This window comes from Cajanus cajan, chromosome 1, assembly GCF_000230855.2.
Source record: "Cajanus cajan strain Asha chromosome 1, NIPB_CcT2T_4, whole genome shotgun sequence".
NCBI classification, from domain to species: Eukaryota; Viridiplantae; Streptophyta; class Magnoliopsida; order Fabales; family Fabaceae; genus Cajanus; species Cajanus cajan.
The window spans coordinates 83450863-83467929 of record NC_138517.1 but is presented as its reverse complement, the minus strand read 5'-3'; the positions used below and the strand labels follow the sequence as shown (position 1 = coordinate 83467929).

At 30.8% G+C, this 17067-nt stretch overlaps 2 protein-coding genes and 1 long non-coding RNA gene across 9 annotated transcripts; 1 reads left to right on the top strand and 2 right to left on the bottom strand.

Moving 5' to 3' along the window:
• The first annotated feature begins 2376 nt into the window (after window positions 1-2376).
• On the top strand, window positions 2377-4009 carry LOC145952585 (uncharacterized). The gene is made up of 2 exons (XR_014430030.1): window positions 2377-2775; window positions 2939-4009. It is a non-coding gene; the product is annotated as an uncharacterized LOC145952585 (long non-coding RNA).
• Window positions 3610-5953, bottom strand: LOC109788613 (F-box/kelch-repeat protein At3g23880). Of its 2 annotated transcripts, XM_083065197.1 has the most exons (2): window positions 5667-5953; window positions 3610-5087 (listed from the first exon to the last, which is right to left on the bottom strand). In XM_083065197.1, the coding sequence occupies exon 2, from the start codon at window positions 5034-5036 to the stop codon at window positions 3879-3881; it is 1158 nt and encodes a 385-aa protein (XP_082921323.1). In that variant the 5' UTR covers window positions 5037-5087; window positions 5667-5953; the 3' UTR covers window positions 3610-3878. The 2 variants fall into 2 exon arrangements, with proteins under 2 accessions (XP_082921323.1, XP_020202978.1); XM_020347389.3 differs by lacking the exon at window positions 5667-5953 and having other exon boundaries at window positions 3610-5660.
• A 6602-nt stretch (window positions 5954-12555) lies between these two features.
• Window positions 12556-16149, bottom strand: LOC109788624 (F-box/kelch-repeat protein At3g23880). Of its 6 annotated transcripts, none has more exons than XR_003805548.2 (3): window positions 15045-16149; window positions 14118-14185; window positions 12556-13943 (listed from the first exon to the last, which is right to left on the bottom strand). XR_003805548.2 is itself a non-coding variant. In XM_083065215.1 (2 exons), exons 1-2 carry the CDS (start codon window positions 15984-15986, stop codon window positions 13923-13925), a joined length of 963 nt encoding a protein of 320 aa, XP_082921341.1. In that variant the 5' UTR covers window positions 15987-16147; the 3' UTR covers window positions 12556-13922. The 6 variants fall into 6 exon arrangements, 3 of the variants coding, with proteins under 3 accessions (XP_082921341.1, XP_029130377.1, XP_020202988.1); XR_003805547.2 differs by lacking the exon at window positions 14118-14185 and having other exon boundaries at window positions 12556-13698; window positions 13771-13943; window positions 15045-16147; XR_014430028.1 differs by lacking the exon at window positions 14118-14185 and having other exon boundaries at window positions 12556-13112; window positions 13771-13943; window positions 15045-16147.
• Between the last annotated feature and the right edge of the window lie 918 nt (window positions 16150-17067).

Genomic DNA, 17067 nt, shown 5'->3' with positions numbered 1-17067 from the left:
ACAATCCTCCCCTCAAATAAGGGACCCAACCTTTCATGCAGCGAAAGTCTTTATATATCACATTATCACTTATGTCTTTATAAGGGTTATAACTTATTGGTTGTCATTGACAACAACTTGCGACTCTGATATCACTGAGGGGATATTTTAGGTTTTTCTTTTTGCTATCACCCAAAAGGGCTATCAATCATTGGATTATGTATGTGTTTTATAAGTTGTTATTTTTTCCCTTATTTTATCGACGTGAGACTTGTTTGTATCCTAATATTGGGGCCCAACATCATCAAGTCAAAGACCTTTTCATGCTCTCACACTCGATGCCATTGATCATGTGCCTGATGTGAACAAGACAAAACCCAACATGATGTTAGAAATCTACACTTGTAGATCACAAAAACTGCTCCAAGCAGTTGAAAAACAACCAAACCAAACATGCAATGCATCCAACTTCACATACCAACCATACCAAACTCAAAACCAATTTCAATTTTAACATGCAATATCATTTAAGATCAATCACAAAAAATTCACCTCAATGCTCAAAAACACCAAAAGTCCTTCACCATTTAATTTGATTTTAACCACATACATACCCACATTTGATGAAAACAATAACACAATTCATTATATTAACTAACCAATTCGTCGTAACTTCCTTTATCTCTACTCCGAACAATTAAAACTAAAGGAGAGAAAGAAGAAGAAAGAATGCTCTTAGCTTAAAGAAAACGATCCCTGCACTAAAGATTCTTAGCTTCAACTTCAAATCACCACCCCCACGAACATGTTCACCCTCATGAAGGATCTGAAAGAAGAAAAGGAGGAGAAAAGTTTTAGGAGACTTTATCTCTTTAAAAGCTCTCTCTAAGGTTTGGAGAACAAGAGTTTATGAAACTCTGTTCAAAACAGAAATCTTATATACCTTTTTTTCCTTAAGGTCAATTGCACTTCTTCTTAGAGGCCCTCACAACTCACCTAACTCAACTTAGGTACAATGTTACATAATTTATATTTACAACTCATTAGAAAATCTTGTTGGTCAATTTTATGCAATTTTTACCATGTTTATCACACTTTTTTTTTTTGTTTGAATTACAAATACATTCAAGAATTTTCATATAAGTGAATTCAATGAGATAAATTTTAATTCTTGAATCAGTTTGAAAAATAATCAAAATCATATTTTAAAATTAAAAATAATTATATTTTAAAAAATTAAATTAATTCAAATTTAAGAGATAAAAAATTAAAATAAAAGATAATGGAAGAAAAAAACTATCATTCCTATATAATATACGCACACAATTAATTATGTTTTCTATAATTTAGAGTTTCACAAATAATATCTAAAAGATAAAAAGTGATATAAATATGTTTTAATATTTAATATTTTAATTCCTTATAGTGTTGGTAAGTTTGTTTTATTCATAAAAAATAATAAATATTTTTCAATTATTAAATTAATTATAATTAAATCAATATAAAGAGAATATTAATAAATCAATTTAATTGAAAAATGTACCTTTTATAGCTTTAAAAATAATAATAAAAAATTATGGAAAAAAATAAAAATAAAACTCAAATATTTTATTAAAAAAAAGAATTATATTCTTAATAAAAAAAAGTACAAAAAAGACAAGAAAATATTTATCAAAAAAGAAAAGAAATATTATTATTTTATCCTTAAAACAAAGATTAAAGATAATAGAACAAAATTTTCCTCTTTATTTATTTAATTTCATTCATTAATTTAAATATTATTTAAAAAAAAGAAAAGTTCGGTTAAGAAGTAAGACATAACAGATTTTTTTTCCTTCCTTTTTGGTCCTTAATTCCATGACTTATCCTAATATTATCATATCATTTTATTTTGTTTATCTTTATCTAATCTTGATCACCAAATTATTCCCATGCATTATATCACCTCACCAGTGAATCTAATAGGATGTTTGAGAAAAATAATTAAAGAATGTGTAGAATTACGCAAAACAATGAGCCTAGAATGTTCTAGTGCCAACACAGTAACAGGTATAGAACCTGGTTTGGAATTGGTTGTTGGGAGCATCACTTTACGTATCTTGGAAAAACTCTCCACACTGGATAATAGAAATTCAGAGTGGTACTGTTGCATCCTCATCGTACCAATTGATATCCACTCAAAGTGGTAATCGGATAATATAAATAAATTTATAAATTAATCAAAAAATACTATACATAAATTAATTTATAAAAAAATTTCTTATATTTATTTTATTAAATTATGTTTCTTTAATCTATGTATATAATTGTATGCATAAATTTATTTAAATATACTTAAAAACTCCTACTACCCACCATCAGATTCAATGTGTTGTCTTCTTTGCACCCATTGTTTTGTTTTGCTAGGCGTCAACTCATTTATCTTAACACACCACACACTTAAGAACTTATCTAGTGTGACTATTTAAATATGAGAATTTGATTTTTAGATTCTTATAAATAAATAAAATAATACTCTTTTTCTTTTAGATATTAAGTAATACTATCTTTTAAACAAGATTAACTCCTCGAATACATGTAAGTATTTAGTGAGATTAAAAAAATCATATTTATCAGACTAAACTTCATCCTTGGTAGACAGTAGACACATTGTACCTCATAATTGTTGATTTGTTTCACACCATGAACCGCTTTGGAGTTCTACTCTTTTAACGGGACAAATATCTCAATTAATTTTGGTCGTAAAAAAATGTCTCGTTGGGAACCGGAATTTGGGTTGTATCCAGCACTTAGCAGGTTAGAAGTGTTACTTCTGATTTCAGTGTCGTGCTAGAGAGCAAAGTTTGTAGTCTATATTTTGTTTTATTGGAGTTGTGAAGGTCATCTTCAAATTAATGGTAGATTTAATTTTTTCCTCTAACTTTTTTCAAGTCCTCACTTTCAAAGGTGTCCCTGTCAGGGATTGAACATTTTCTTATCTATTAAAAAGATTGAAGTATTAAAAGAGATGAAGTATATGCCAAAGTCATGAATAAATGCAGTTATGAGGTTGGAGGTTCAAGCTTATCAAGGATCAAATGCAGTCATGAATGCTTATTGACGAAAAACTACGATCAAGTGTTCAAAATGAGAGTTTGAATCTCCCTGATTTGATCCGAGTGAACTCTATTTTTTTCCCCTTCAGTGTTAGCACTATTATTAGTATGTCACACCACAACCATAACTTAACCAGAAACAAGACATGTGTGAACAAAATCATGATAAGGTCCACTCCAATAATGATATCTCATCTTCAACTTGAAAACATTCGAGAAGGCCACAAATCTGCTTCCAGTGTTGTGCTCGAGAGAATCCGGTTCTTGATCGCTTTTGCTTTATTCCATTCTATATACTTTTTTGCCTTGGTCAAGTAGGGTATTGTGCTTTTCTACGTAGGCAACGGAATAGGTTTTTGTACATAACAGCATAGAGGTATAACCGTTTTCCTTTTCTATACTTCACTAGCAGAATGTATCCTTTTTACAAAAGAAGTCCGTTACTTGTCTTTTTAAACTTGACAAAAAGTCCTGATTCTACTTTAAGAAATGCCACTGAATTTAAGATGAGTCATTAAATATATGCTTCTAACCATAATACAAGAAAGCATATACCAATTTCCATATACTAACAAATAGATTAAGCAATGTTTTCCATCAGTGATCTGATGGATACATAACATAACCCAACACAATTAACAACACGAACGCGTAACTGAGCTTCATCAAACATTAACAACATCTATACAATGCTTGGCCTCTCAGTTGTGCATATACATATTACACATCTAATGCCAAAATACATGAACAAGAGAAAACACTTTACATTTTCACATTTTATTCATACTTACACTTGCATAGACCTTAATGCATCATTGGCGTCACCAGAGTTTCAGCGTAGACCTCTGCATCAAACCAACCCTTCCCACTCTCAATCCTAGGATACTTAAACGAGTTATCTCTTGGATCATACAGAATCAAGTCAAACTCAAACATCAACAGCACTTCACCATTCTCCGAAATGTAATAAGGCCCTGAATAGGAAAAATCTTCAGGATTAGGCAAATAAGGAATACTCACCAGCTTAACCCAAGACTCACTCAGCCCATAATCCTTCATCATCCACACAACAAAATGAGTTTTCTTATAATCATAATTCATGCACAGGCACCCTTGTAAAACGCCCAAAGAAGGGGTGGAACAGTCTTCCTTTTCATAATCAGGTGGCAGAACTTCCCTATATGTTTCCTTATGCAGGTCCAAGGAAACAATAACCCACACAGAGGTTGAACCAACAGAATGATTGGCAGCCCAATTGAGAGTGCCACTCACAAACTTTCCTGAATTTTGGTAGGGTGAGAAGCCATGCGGGAAATCCTGAATCTTCCTCCAAGAATTGGAGGCCATGCTATACACCTTCACTTTGCACTCACTATACAACTCATTAGGGTCACAAAACACAGCCACCACCTTGTAATCCTCAGTGACATGATCATAGCCAAGGCCAAAGGCAGTGAAACACCCTGGCCTCCAATTGTTACCCAAAGGTGGAGACTTTTTGGAGATCCTGATGGAGGGGTTCCAAAGAAGCACACAATCACCCTTTATGGCAAAACATAGCAACCCATTACAAGAGCCAATTATCCCATCATGGCGAAACTTGTTCTTCACAGGGTAGTTAAGGTCCTCACAAACGGTTGAAGGGTCGTTAAACAAAGAGCTGACAGAACATGATTTGAGGTGAAACTCAGCTGTTGTGGCACTGAGTATGATCCTTTGGTGGGTGAAGTGGGTGCTTCGAGTTGACAAGTGAAGGTGCTTTTTCATGAAGTAAGGATCAGAAATAAGGGACATCCATGACTTGCACACGCACCTGAACTTCAAGAGAGACCTCACGGGGAGCCTCGAGAGAATCTCCACAACGAGCTCATCAGGGAGGAAGAAAGGTAGTGGAAGTGACTCTGACTCTGACATGGCTTGGTTCTGAACCGAAGATGATGGCAGTGGTGAGGCTCGCTCCATGGGGTTGATAAGCCTCTCTCGCTTCCTTGTGAAGCCTACACGGTGGAAGTACTGCGATGACATGTTAAGTCACAAGGGTGGTTGAGGTGGCGGAAGAGTTTGTAGTGATCGGTGATGAGTGTTTGTGTTTTTGTTGAGTCTGAGACTCTGTGTGAGTGTGTGAGAGAGGTTCATGTGGTGGTTGATGATGATGATGTTGATTATGGTGAATAATTTATTGATTGCTCAACTCTAATAAAGTAACTCATGAGATGAAAACTGTGTTGTTTGGTTCAATATACCACGACACGTTGCAGTTTTGGAAAGACACTAGCGTGTGCTCAAATAAAAGAAGAGGGAACAAAAAATGAAAAAAGGAATCTATGACTTATTACATAAAAAAAAAATAGCATTATTAAAGACAAGATATAATTTGTTATTTTTGGAAATACTAACCAATACCCTAACCCTAACATATTAGCAAAGTAATGAAAGGTAACAAAAATTACTAATCTACTCTATTATAATTTTTAATGCGTCTCCACTATAGTATTCTATTGTAGAAAAAAAAATCGAATGATTGTGTCACTTATATGAAGATGCTTTTGACAAAGTAATCGATCAGAGAATCAAAGGATTTCCTTGACTTACAAGGCTACAAACTTCGTATACAATTGCATATGCATATGCACTTGATCAACAGTAGCATTTCTTTAGAAAAGATTTCCACCACGACTTTATTTGACCACATTAATTTCTTTTCTTTCTTCTTTTTTTGTCCCGTTATATAGAGCTTTTATAAGCAATTTTCGTGGCGGATTCGTTCTCTGCCACTCACTCTTAGAAGGTTTAGCTTCATCCACAAATGTCTGTGTGATGAAGATCAGCATTAACATTCTTATCATTAAGCCCCACACAGTCGTGCCACCACCGCATTCTTTCTGTTTTATTTCCTTATTTTTTTATTCGTTTTTCTTTTTTCTTTCCTTCTCCGGATAAGATGACAGCAAACTATGAATTCTATGAGTCACTCAAAAGTTTATCGTAGAAACGACAAGGCGAGAATGAGAAAATTTAGTCCATTCCAGTAGCTTCTTTTATCATGATATGGACAGTGCTTATGTAGTTAGTCGTTTCTAATATCCCCTATTTACTAATTAATAATTGCGTACTTAGTACAATTTGCTGGTCTGTAGCTAGTTTATTTGTCCTAACTATCAATAATATCAGTCCATTATTGTAATGTTTATCATGAAGTTGTTGCATTTTTTATACCTTTTAAAATGATGTGACATAAACTTTGTTATCTGAACTGATCATGACTTGTTAGAAAGCATATTATATAATGGCTTACAAAAATATCACTTAATATTGTACTGTGAAAGGTGTTATTGGGATTATTCCATTATATAAAATATTTTTAAAAATAATAAAATAATACAGATTAGTTTATTATGACATTTTTATACACTTTGATGATCATAACAATCCACACTGAGGCTGAACTGAATAAAATTTTCTGTGCTGTTATTCAAACTTCTGATCAATTGAAGCAATTAAGGATAAAAAAAACTTGTTCGCTGTGACTCCAAAAAGAAAATTGTAGCCTGGAGTAAGGTATTACATACTATAGTTAAGCAATCAAGATTCAGCTCGACTATTATGCATATCCCTTTGGAAACACTTGATGATAATCCAGTACATTAGAATTTAGAAATCTTTCAAGAGAACATACACATAATGACACAATTTGTTTCAGTAGAGTAGGTTAACAAAAAAGTGCCACGTACATGTTCTATTTTTATGTTATATGAATACAACGGTCCAGAAATCTAACTAACATATATCAACACAATAACAATAGTCATTCCAAATTTCTATCTGAACCCATTTTGCAAGGCAATATAGATTCCATTATGAATGTGTTGCACTTGTACACTGTTGCGACAAGGGCCTACAGTGCTGTCGCATTGCCAGTTGTGATGGACAGGCTCAACATGCCAACATGTGCACACTATATCGAAGTATTAATACAATTTAAGAAAATATTAATGTAAAGATAAAAAATAATATGAAAATCTTAACTGACACTACTTAAAAACTTGTGTTATTAACTCCCATAACATTCAAAACCATATGTATTAACTATAAGGACATTAAACACTTCAACAACCTCATTTCCATCAACTGGATTTGGACAATGACACTACTTTTAAACTAGGTTTAAACTCCTAAATCTAATAGAATTAGAACCTCTTTAAGAACCTAAAGAATTAACAGTTCTGCTACTTCTTGGTCAAAAGGCTAGAAATAAAAAAACAAACAACAGATTGAATATGAATTACAGGATTGATATCCTTTTGGCTAGCCAGCTGCAGAAGCTTCAAGCAATTGCATTGCAGCCACAAAAAAAAAAAAAAAACACAGCAGAGAAGAAAGAAAACAGCAAAGAAGAGGGAAAAAAAATAGAGACAAAGTACCTATGCACAGCTGTCTATGCTAGTCGAAAGTCTCGCAGGCCTCTGGCTCTATTTAATTGTGCTATAGATCATGCTGAGGAGTTTCTCTAAGGTGAGGGTTGTGAGTTTATTTAGCTGTGAGTTCCAACAACATTAAATCCTGCTCCTCATCTTAAAAGCTTAACCAAACAAACTGAGACATGAAAACATAATGATAATGATGTAACTGAAGACAATAAAAAAGAAAGAAATTATGAGCATAGTAAACTATGGTATATTGATAATCCTTTTTTATCCTCAATTTACCAATTAATACTATTTTTAAAACAACACCAGTTGCTAACATTCTCCGATTTTCATTTGTAGCAAAATTGTAATAATTTAGAAATATCTTTATGAGCAAATGTCTAATCTCAACATTTGGGCTCTATGTTGGAATTCTTGAATATCTAAATCTCCACATGGCAGATCTTTCTATATGTTCTACAAGGCAATTATTGTTCGGTATAAATAAGCGGGAATGCCATAACATAGTTGACCTTTGAATTTATGCATTTCTTCTTCCTTCCCTACAGAACATGATCATATAGTTGAAAATTCAATTATAACTTTTACAGTTTCTTTACCTTATTAGGAGGTGAGTATGGATTAATCACCGTATCTATAGGTCTGATTGAATAAATTTCTTCATAATTACCCTTGGGAAAAAAAGAAGAAAAACATGAAAATAGCTATTTTATAACTTAAAATTAGCTTATAAAAACATATTTTGGAGGAGCTAATATGAGAGTTTTTTAAAATTAGTTTACGTATGTGATAATTTTAACTGTAAGAAAACTTACATCCTATTTGGATAAATTTTTTCAAAAATACTTCTAGGAGAAATAAATAAGGATAAAAATGAAAAAAAAAAATTCTATAAACTAATTTGTAGAATCTTTCACATATAGGTTCTCTAAAAAAATTATAAATTAGTTTGTATATAAGTTAGTTTTAGCTTATGAAGAAGTTTATTTCATTTTCTTTTTCTTTTTTTCTCATAAGTCCTTCAAGAAAAGTTTGTCCAAACAGGTCTTTATATATATTTTCTTTTCTTTTCCTTTTATAGAGACCTTATGACAGACTACATCCATCCATGTTCTTCCACAGGCAAAACTTAGGAAATAATAATCATGACAGAATCCAATCCCAAAATGGGGCAAACCCAATATATGACATTCAATTCAATCGGTGCAAATTCTTCTCTAAAAGTCATTAAGGTAGTAGACAATGCCAATAACTAAATAATCTAAATTCTTGTGGAAGTTATGTTCCCAAAGTAAAAGAAGCAATTAACTGTACCATTAATAACTTTAAAACTATATTCTAATGATCCAAAAAGCCAACAAAATAAGCTCAAAAGATTTACAAACTTCAAAAAAAATTACCAACTTCGATGGGCCACATTCATGGTAAAATTCAATTTGTTTATCTCATAATTCATTGTGTAAGATTTGAAGTAAACATGATGAAATTGGTGCAGCAGTTAGGAAACATTTCAAGAAAGAAACATGCTAGTGACTCCGCATAAAATCTCCTAATTCCAATCATAAAACTTATCCACTAACTATCTAAGTGATGCACCACTGACATAGCATAGCATGAGTATCTACATCCTAATACTAAGAATAAGGTGATATCAAACTCTCCACCCGCAGAACTATGAGGTATGCGATCATAGCTCTTTTGAATCTCTGGAATTGTAAACAAAAAACCCTAATTCGCATGTCAACAGCAGTTGGTCATGCTCAGAAATCCGAAGTGACGGAGTCGCACGTGCCGGTTGGAAAAGTTGGTTCTTAGCCAATTGGGGATCTGAAATTGTGGATTTTCAAGATTTGCATACTCACTGGAGTTGTATAGGAACTTCATCGGTGAGCCACCGGAAAATTTACTCAACAGGAAATGGTAGCTGCGGCGTGTGAGGATGTAGCGGTAGGGTTTGTTGGAGTGGAAGCTGTTACGTCCCTACCTGGCGCCATTTTTGTGGAGATGCGGGTAGTTGGAAGTTGGAACATTATCTGAGTAACACTCACATGTTTATATAAATTTTTCTAAAATCATTTATCAAAGAAGAAAAATAAAACAATTTTTTCTAAATTAAAAATAAAAATTAGGAGAAATTAATAATTTTTTATAAATTAGCTAATATATAAGTTAATTTTAATTTACATAATTTTTTTCTTATGGAAAAAATCTACTCATACATTTTTTTCAAGTACATAGTATTAGTAGAAAAATTTAATGACTTTTGAGATGAAAAATAATTAAAATATATTATTATTAGATTAATACTAATATTTAATAAGTATAATATGACTTTGTCAGTTATATATATACTAAACTTTAGATTTAGGCTTTTAAAGTAGGATAAAAAGTTTTAAGTGCGATTAAATCTCATCAAAAATTAATTTTATAATTAACTTAAAATTAAATTTGTAAAAATATCTGAACATCCCACGAGGAAGTCAAAATTTTAATTACAAATGATTATAAAAATTAATAATCCCAGTAATTCAATGTGATTTATTTTATTTGTTCTACTCTTTTATTCTAAAATGTTTTGTTTGAAGTTATTACATTTTATGTTAAAAATTGCATTTATAATAATAATATAATAATGCTAATTAAAAAATACTTATAATTAAATTTGATAATTTTAAAAATATTTTTAAAATTTAAAATGTTATAAATAAATACTAAGAATAGAAATAAAAGTTCAAATAAGTTAAAAATATGGTTTTCATATTTTATAGAAATATACCTTTCTTTTTTTATGAGATTAGAATTGAAATAAAATAGAGTATTAGTACCACTACTCTTTCTGCAAGGTACTTCAATGGTCATGTTTGACAACACATGAAGGAGTCTTACTTGTTAGAGGTTTACCAATCCTAAATAGTCTTTAATCATACATTTCACACCTTTCAAACATAAAGTCTTAAGTATGTACACTTGGTCAATCAAATGATTTATAATTAATTCATTTTTTTTAATTTAATAAGAAATTATAGGCAATTTTTTTTCTTTAATTCGATCTTCTCATATACCTTTGTAAAATATAAATAAAATCTATTGTGTTTTTTTTTTTAAAACAAATGAAATCTATTTTAAATACCTTTCTAATATAAAATCAATTCTCCACAATCTTTATTTTTTTTCCTTAATATATGCTAAAATTACCATTTCTTGTAATTTCAAGATGTAAATCATGAGTTCTATAGATGGATAATTACTACAACTCTAAATATCTCATTTATTTTTTCTTCATCTCATTTATAATTTTCTTAAATATTAACCACTTATAAATTATTATATAAGTATAAGAAATAATGTAACAGAAAAATATAACATCCTTAGAGATGTACACGTATGCACATGCACGTATATATACACAAATATATATTATACCTATAAATAAATAAATAAATAAATATATATATATATATATATTATAAAATTAATATTTTATTTTGAATTTATTGCATCAAAATATTTTTATATTGAATAATTTTTATACATAACATATCAATCACTTTTCATTGTTAAGACTTTATTTAAACAACTTTTTAAAAAAACCAATATATTGTAATTAATATTATTATATTATTTTTTAAAAAATATAGATCTAAATTCATTAATATTTATTTAAAAAAAACAGACACCCAAAATCTTATTGAAGACCATGTTAACCGTCCCATGTATGATAAAATTCAAATTATTTAGATTTTAGATCATAAAACTTATATATCATCCTGTTTATTTTGTTTGCAATAAAGATCGGCATTAACATTCTTATCGATAAGTCCCACACGGTTGGGCCATCACCGCATTCTTTCTGTTTTTTTATTGATTTGATTTTCTTTCCTTCTATGGATAAGATGACAACAAACTATGAATTGTGTGAGACTAAAAAGTATACCGAGGAAACCACAAGGAAAAAAATATAGAAAATTTATTCCGATAGACTTTTTCTATTATAACATGGATTTTTAATGCTTATGTAATGTATCATTTTTAATCCTCTATTTAGTAATTAATAATAGGGTACTCGGTGCAATTTGATATTCTGTAGTTCTTTTATTTGTCTTAACTATCAATAATACTGGTCCATAATTTATTTGTGCATATATTATACCTTTTAAATAATTATATCATATTATGACTTACAAAAATATTACTTAATTTTCAGTGTTATTTGAAAGGTACTAACTAATGAGAACATTCTTATATATACAACTTGTTTTAAATAATTATAAAAAATACAATTTATTTATTATGATATTATCTTATGTAGACAATAATGATATCCACAAAGGAGAATGAATAAGAAGAAATTTTCTGTGTTGTTATTCAACTTCGGTTCAATAGAAAGAATTTGGACTTGTACGGCGTATCTAATGAAAAAAAAAATTCTCTAGTGTGCGGTAGAGAGTTATATATTTATTATATCGAATCAAACACTAAATTAAAATGTGTTTATAATAAACAATCTAACCAAGTCCGGTACATTAAAAATCTATCAAAAAAATTCCAATTATGACCTTAATCTGTTCACTTGAGTCGGTTAACAAATAAATGTCATGTTCATATTCAATTTTTTGTACTATATCAATACAACTAGCATTTTTATTCCAACTTTGAATCTGTACTCAAACTTTGCAAGAGAACATTATTTTCTCTCTCAAAATATATAAATTATATTAGTTTTATTGCATGAGGATAGTGATTAATTTTTGAAGAAAGTGTTTTTAACTGATTTTCTTAAATGAGTTTTTATAGAAGATTAAAAAAAAATTAACCTCTCTCTTTTAATTTTTTTAGTTTGATAATAAATTTTAATATTTTTAAAAATATCAATAAAAAATATCCTTATATTACCATGTAAATATTTATTATAAATTTAAAATATAAATTATATATTTTAAAATATTTATTTATTATTAAATTATAACTATATAAAATAAATATTTTTCTGCACTGAACAATAGACAGACTAAATTACTGGTTAAATTAAGAATGTGTTGCACACTGTTGCAAACTTGCAATAAAGGCCCATGGTACTAGACAATATGTGCACACTATATCAAATATTAATACAATTTAAGAAAACAATAATACACAAATAAAAATAAACACGAAAATCTTAACAAACACTACTGAAAAACTTAAATGACATCGGACAATGACAACACTTTTAATCTGGGTTTAAACTCCTATACTTAATAGAACTTGAACTTCTTTTAAAAAAATTCAACATTTAACAGTTCTGCTATTGCTTGGTCCAAAGGCTAGAAATCATAACAGACTAACAGTTTCTTTTAAATATGGGTTTCAGGATTGATATCTTCATGACCGGCTATGCTACAATAGCTTCTAGTAATTGCAGCCACAAAAAACGGAGTAGAGAAGAAAGGAAGAGAGGCAGAAAAAACAACATAAAAGAAGACAAAATGAACCTATGCACAGCAGTCTGTGCTAGTCAACAGTCTCACACAGCTTGATTGTGCTACAGATCATGGCTGAGGAGTTTCTCTAAGATAAGGGTTCTGAGATCATTTAGCTGTTTAAGTCCAACAACATTAAATCCCAGTATAACCTGAGAACAATGATGTAATCGAAGACAATGAAAAGAAAGAAATTCTGAACACTAACATTGAGTATCATTAGTCAACTCCTTATTCTGAGCATAGTAAATTATGGTAACCTATCAACCTCAATTTATTATTATTTTCAAAACAAACACCAGTTATTAATATTCCTCATAAACCATTTATAACAAAATTGTATTAAATTTAGAAATTAGAAATATCTTAATGAGCAGATGATGTCTATTCTCAACATCTGGGCCCTAGGTTGGAATTCTCTATCTAAATCTCCATGACTACACTTGACAAATCTTTCTCTATGTTCTACAAGGAAATTATTGTCCAGTCCAAATAAATGAGAATGCTATAATAATATAATTAGCTTTTGCACTTCTTCTTTCATCTTAAAACAAGATGGTAACTTAATCACAATTTTTACAGTTCCTTTGCCTTATTATTAGGGGGTGTGTATGGATTAATCAGTTTACCATGACAGAAAACATCTCACCTTTTGCTCTTCTACAGACTAAACACATAGGAAATAAGAAGGTTAAATGTATAATTTAGTCCACGTGTAACTGATTCTCAATTTAGTCCCTACATATAAAAACATATTAATTAGGTCCCTATTGTTACTTCTTATTTAGACGGTGTTACCAATAATTGTACCTGGTTAGATGTATGTGTGTGACCACGTTTCTCACTTTGACAAATAATTGAACCAACATACATGAACCAACATACATATTCATGTATATTAGTGTCGCGACTTGAAATTGCAGATGCTTCCAAATCCATGGAGCTCTAAGACCATGTCTCTCTTAGACTTGCTCTTGTTGTACCTACAACTACTCTTGTTAGGGGATAATAAATAGAATAATATTAAACACATTTAGGGATTGTCGAGGGATAATCCACCATAGAAAATGACCCATGTATTAAACTGTCTATGTAGGACTATTTGTAACACCATTTAAACATGAAATAACAGCAAGGACTAATTTAATAATACTTACACATAAGGATTAATTTAATAAGTTTTTAAGCATATGGACTAAATTGAGAATCAACCACACGTCCACACCTGATGGGACAAAATTATATAACCAAATAAGAATATGGACTGAAAAAAATCCTGAAATGGAACAAAGCCAATATGATGTGATTTAATTCAATCAGCGCATATTCTTCTCTATATGTCAATAATATTGCAGACATTACCAATAACCGGATAGTCTAAATCTTGTGGAAGATATGTTTCCAAAGTAAAAGAAGCAATTAAGTGTACCATTCAATAAACAGAAAATATATGTACATTTTAATGATCCAAGGACTATTAATAGACACATATGCATGGAAAAATCCGATTTCCTTATATCATAATGTACTATGTAAGATTTGAATCAAACATACTGAAATCTGTAAGAGAAACAATTAAATATACGATACAAGTATACAACCATCAATAAACTGAACATGGATCTATGTATTTTAACGATCCAAAACCCCCCAACAAAATTCTCAAGAAGTTATGAAATATGAACTCATAAAAAATAAATAAATATTGTGAACTCCATTAAGCATAGCATCTCCTAATTCCAATCTTATAAAACTAAACCACTAATCATGCAGTGCATGATTTTGAACCATGTAAAACAAAATAAACTCCTAAATCTAATACTCAAATAACTGAAACTACCATAACAATTTCTAAAACTCCACATTACCTCTATATGTTGATTAACAATGATCAATATATAAGATCACCAATGATCAACAACAACAACAACCTCATGTATTCTATCCTAATACTAAGGACAAGGTGATAACAAACTCTCAACATAGACCTCTGAGGTCATATACTCATCGATGTTTTGAAGAATCGTAAAAGCTCTATCCATGGGATCATAAACAACCAAGTCCGAGGAGAACTCAAACAGTACCTGGTCATCCTCGGAATGACAAAGCATCTTGGTGTATGGAAAGTAGCCAGGCTCTTCCACGTAAAAACTGAACAACCGGTCCCAACTCTCTTTACTCCCATATTCCCCCATAAGCCAAACATCCAAACTAGTGTTGCCATGAGAGAGAAGGCACAAGCAATCCCTCAACACACCCAAAGTCACAGTAACCACGTGCACTCCTCCATAATCAGGCTGCGGAACCTCTTCACACAACTCGTTCCCCAAATCAAGAGAAACAATAACCCTAGAACACGAAGCAGCACCTGAAGCCAACCAATTAAGCGAGCCACCGACGAATTTCCCCGATTCAGGCAAGAGAAACACGGAAGGAAAGTCGTGAATCGTCCTCCACATGTTGGTGCCCAACGCAAGAACGTTGGCCTCAGTTTCGCAAACAGAATCGCGTTGGAAGCTGTAAACTGCGACCACCTTGTAAGTGTGGGTGGCACTGTCGTAACCGAAGCCGCATACCAGATCGCTGAGATCGTACTCGCGCAGAGGCGGCAATGTGTTGAATTTGGCGATGGTAGGGTTCCATAGAACGAGAAAACCAGGGGATTGTTCGACGGCGAAGCAGATAATGCCGCCGCAGGAGCCAACGACTGAGTCGAAACCGTTTTGGTTGCGCAGAGGGGAGCTGAGCACCGTGGGAGTAACGGTAACGGCGTTGAAGACGGAGCGGAGAGGGTAGGTTCGGAGAGTGACCTTTTCCGACAGGCTGGTGAAGCTCAGGATGAGGTGCGTGGCCGGCGGTGAGCGGCGGAGTTGGTTTTTGGCGAATTGGGGATCGGAAATTAGGGTTTTCCAGGATTTACATACGCAGCGGAGTTGCAAAAGGAGCTTGACAGGGAGGCGCAGGAGGATTTCCTGGATGAGCTCGATTGGTAGCAGCGTATCGGCGGCGGCGGTGGCTGGCGCCATTTGTCACTCACGTTGTTTCTGCATTCACATGTTGGAATCTGTGAATCTTACACAAACAGATTTCCATACCCACAGATTTCAGATTTCGGAGCACATTTTATGAACGCCACATAACATAGCGTCATGCTATTTGATTATTTCCCGCATTTATAATTTTATATAGAGTGGGAACTGACATTTGACTTTCACTATGGCTTTAGAAATGGAAAATAATCACAAACGTCACAGTCAAACTAATTTCCTTGTACCAAAAATTCATTTATTATAAAAATTAAAATAAATAAAGTCAAACCAATTTTCAACCCACCCTTATATTTACTCATACTTAAAATATTTTTTTTAAGTTCTTATAATTTAAAATAATATTTTTTAATCTTATATTTATCATTTTAATTTTTTTAGTCTTAATAATTTAAGATATGTCTTTTAATCTTTATATATGTAGATTTTAAATCTTTTCTAAACTTTATTATTAATCTTTTTATATGTTGTATGTTATTCTGTTGATATAACAGGGGTATTTAACTATGTTTTTATCATTAAATTTATTTTGTTAAAGTTGTTATCAATTAAGTCTTTTAACATTTTGTATTTTTTTACACTCACAAAATTGTAGCCTTTGTCACATTAACTTTAAAGAGATAACATTAAGAAAAATTAACAACGAAGGCTAAAAATGATTAAAACAGAAAAATATAAGGAATAGAAATATATTTTTTAAATTATAAAAATTAAAAAATATTAATAAAAACAAATACAGGAATTAAAAATATTTATTTTAAAATATAAAGATTAAAAAGTAAAGAAAGTAAAAAATTATAAAAATTAAAAAATATATTTTAAATTTTATTCCAAAATAATTGTTTATAGAAGATCAATATACTACGCATTACTAATGAGAAAAAATATATGAAAATATTAAGGAATCAAAACTAGAAAATTTGTATTAAAAAATACATTTACACATTCTTTGGTGTGACTTTATTATAATTTTTAATAAATATAAATAAATATTAATTATTTAATAAATGCTTTTAGAACACTAATTCACAAGACACATATATAACAAAATATCATATAA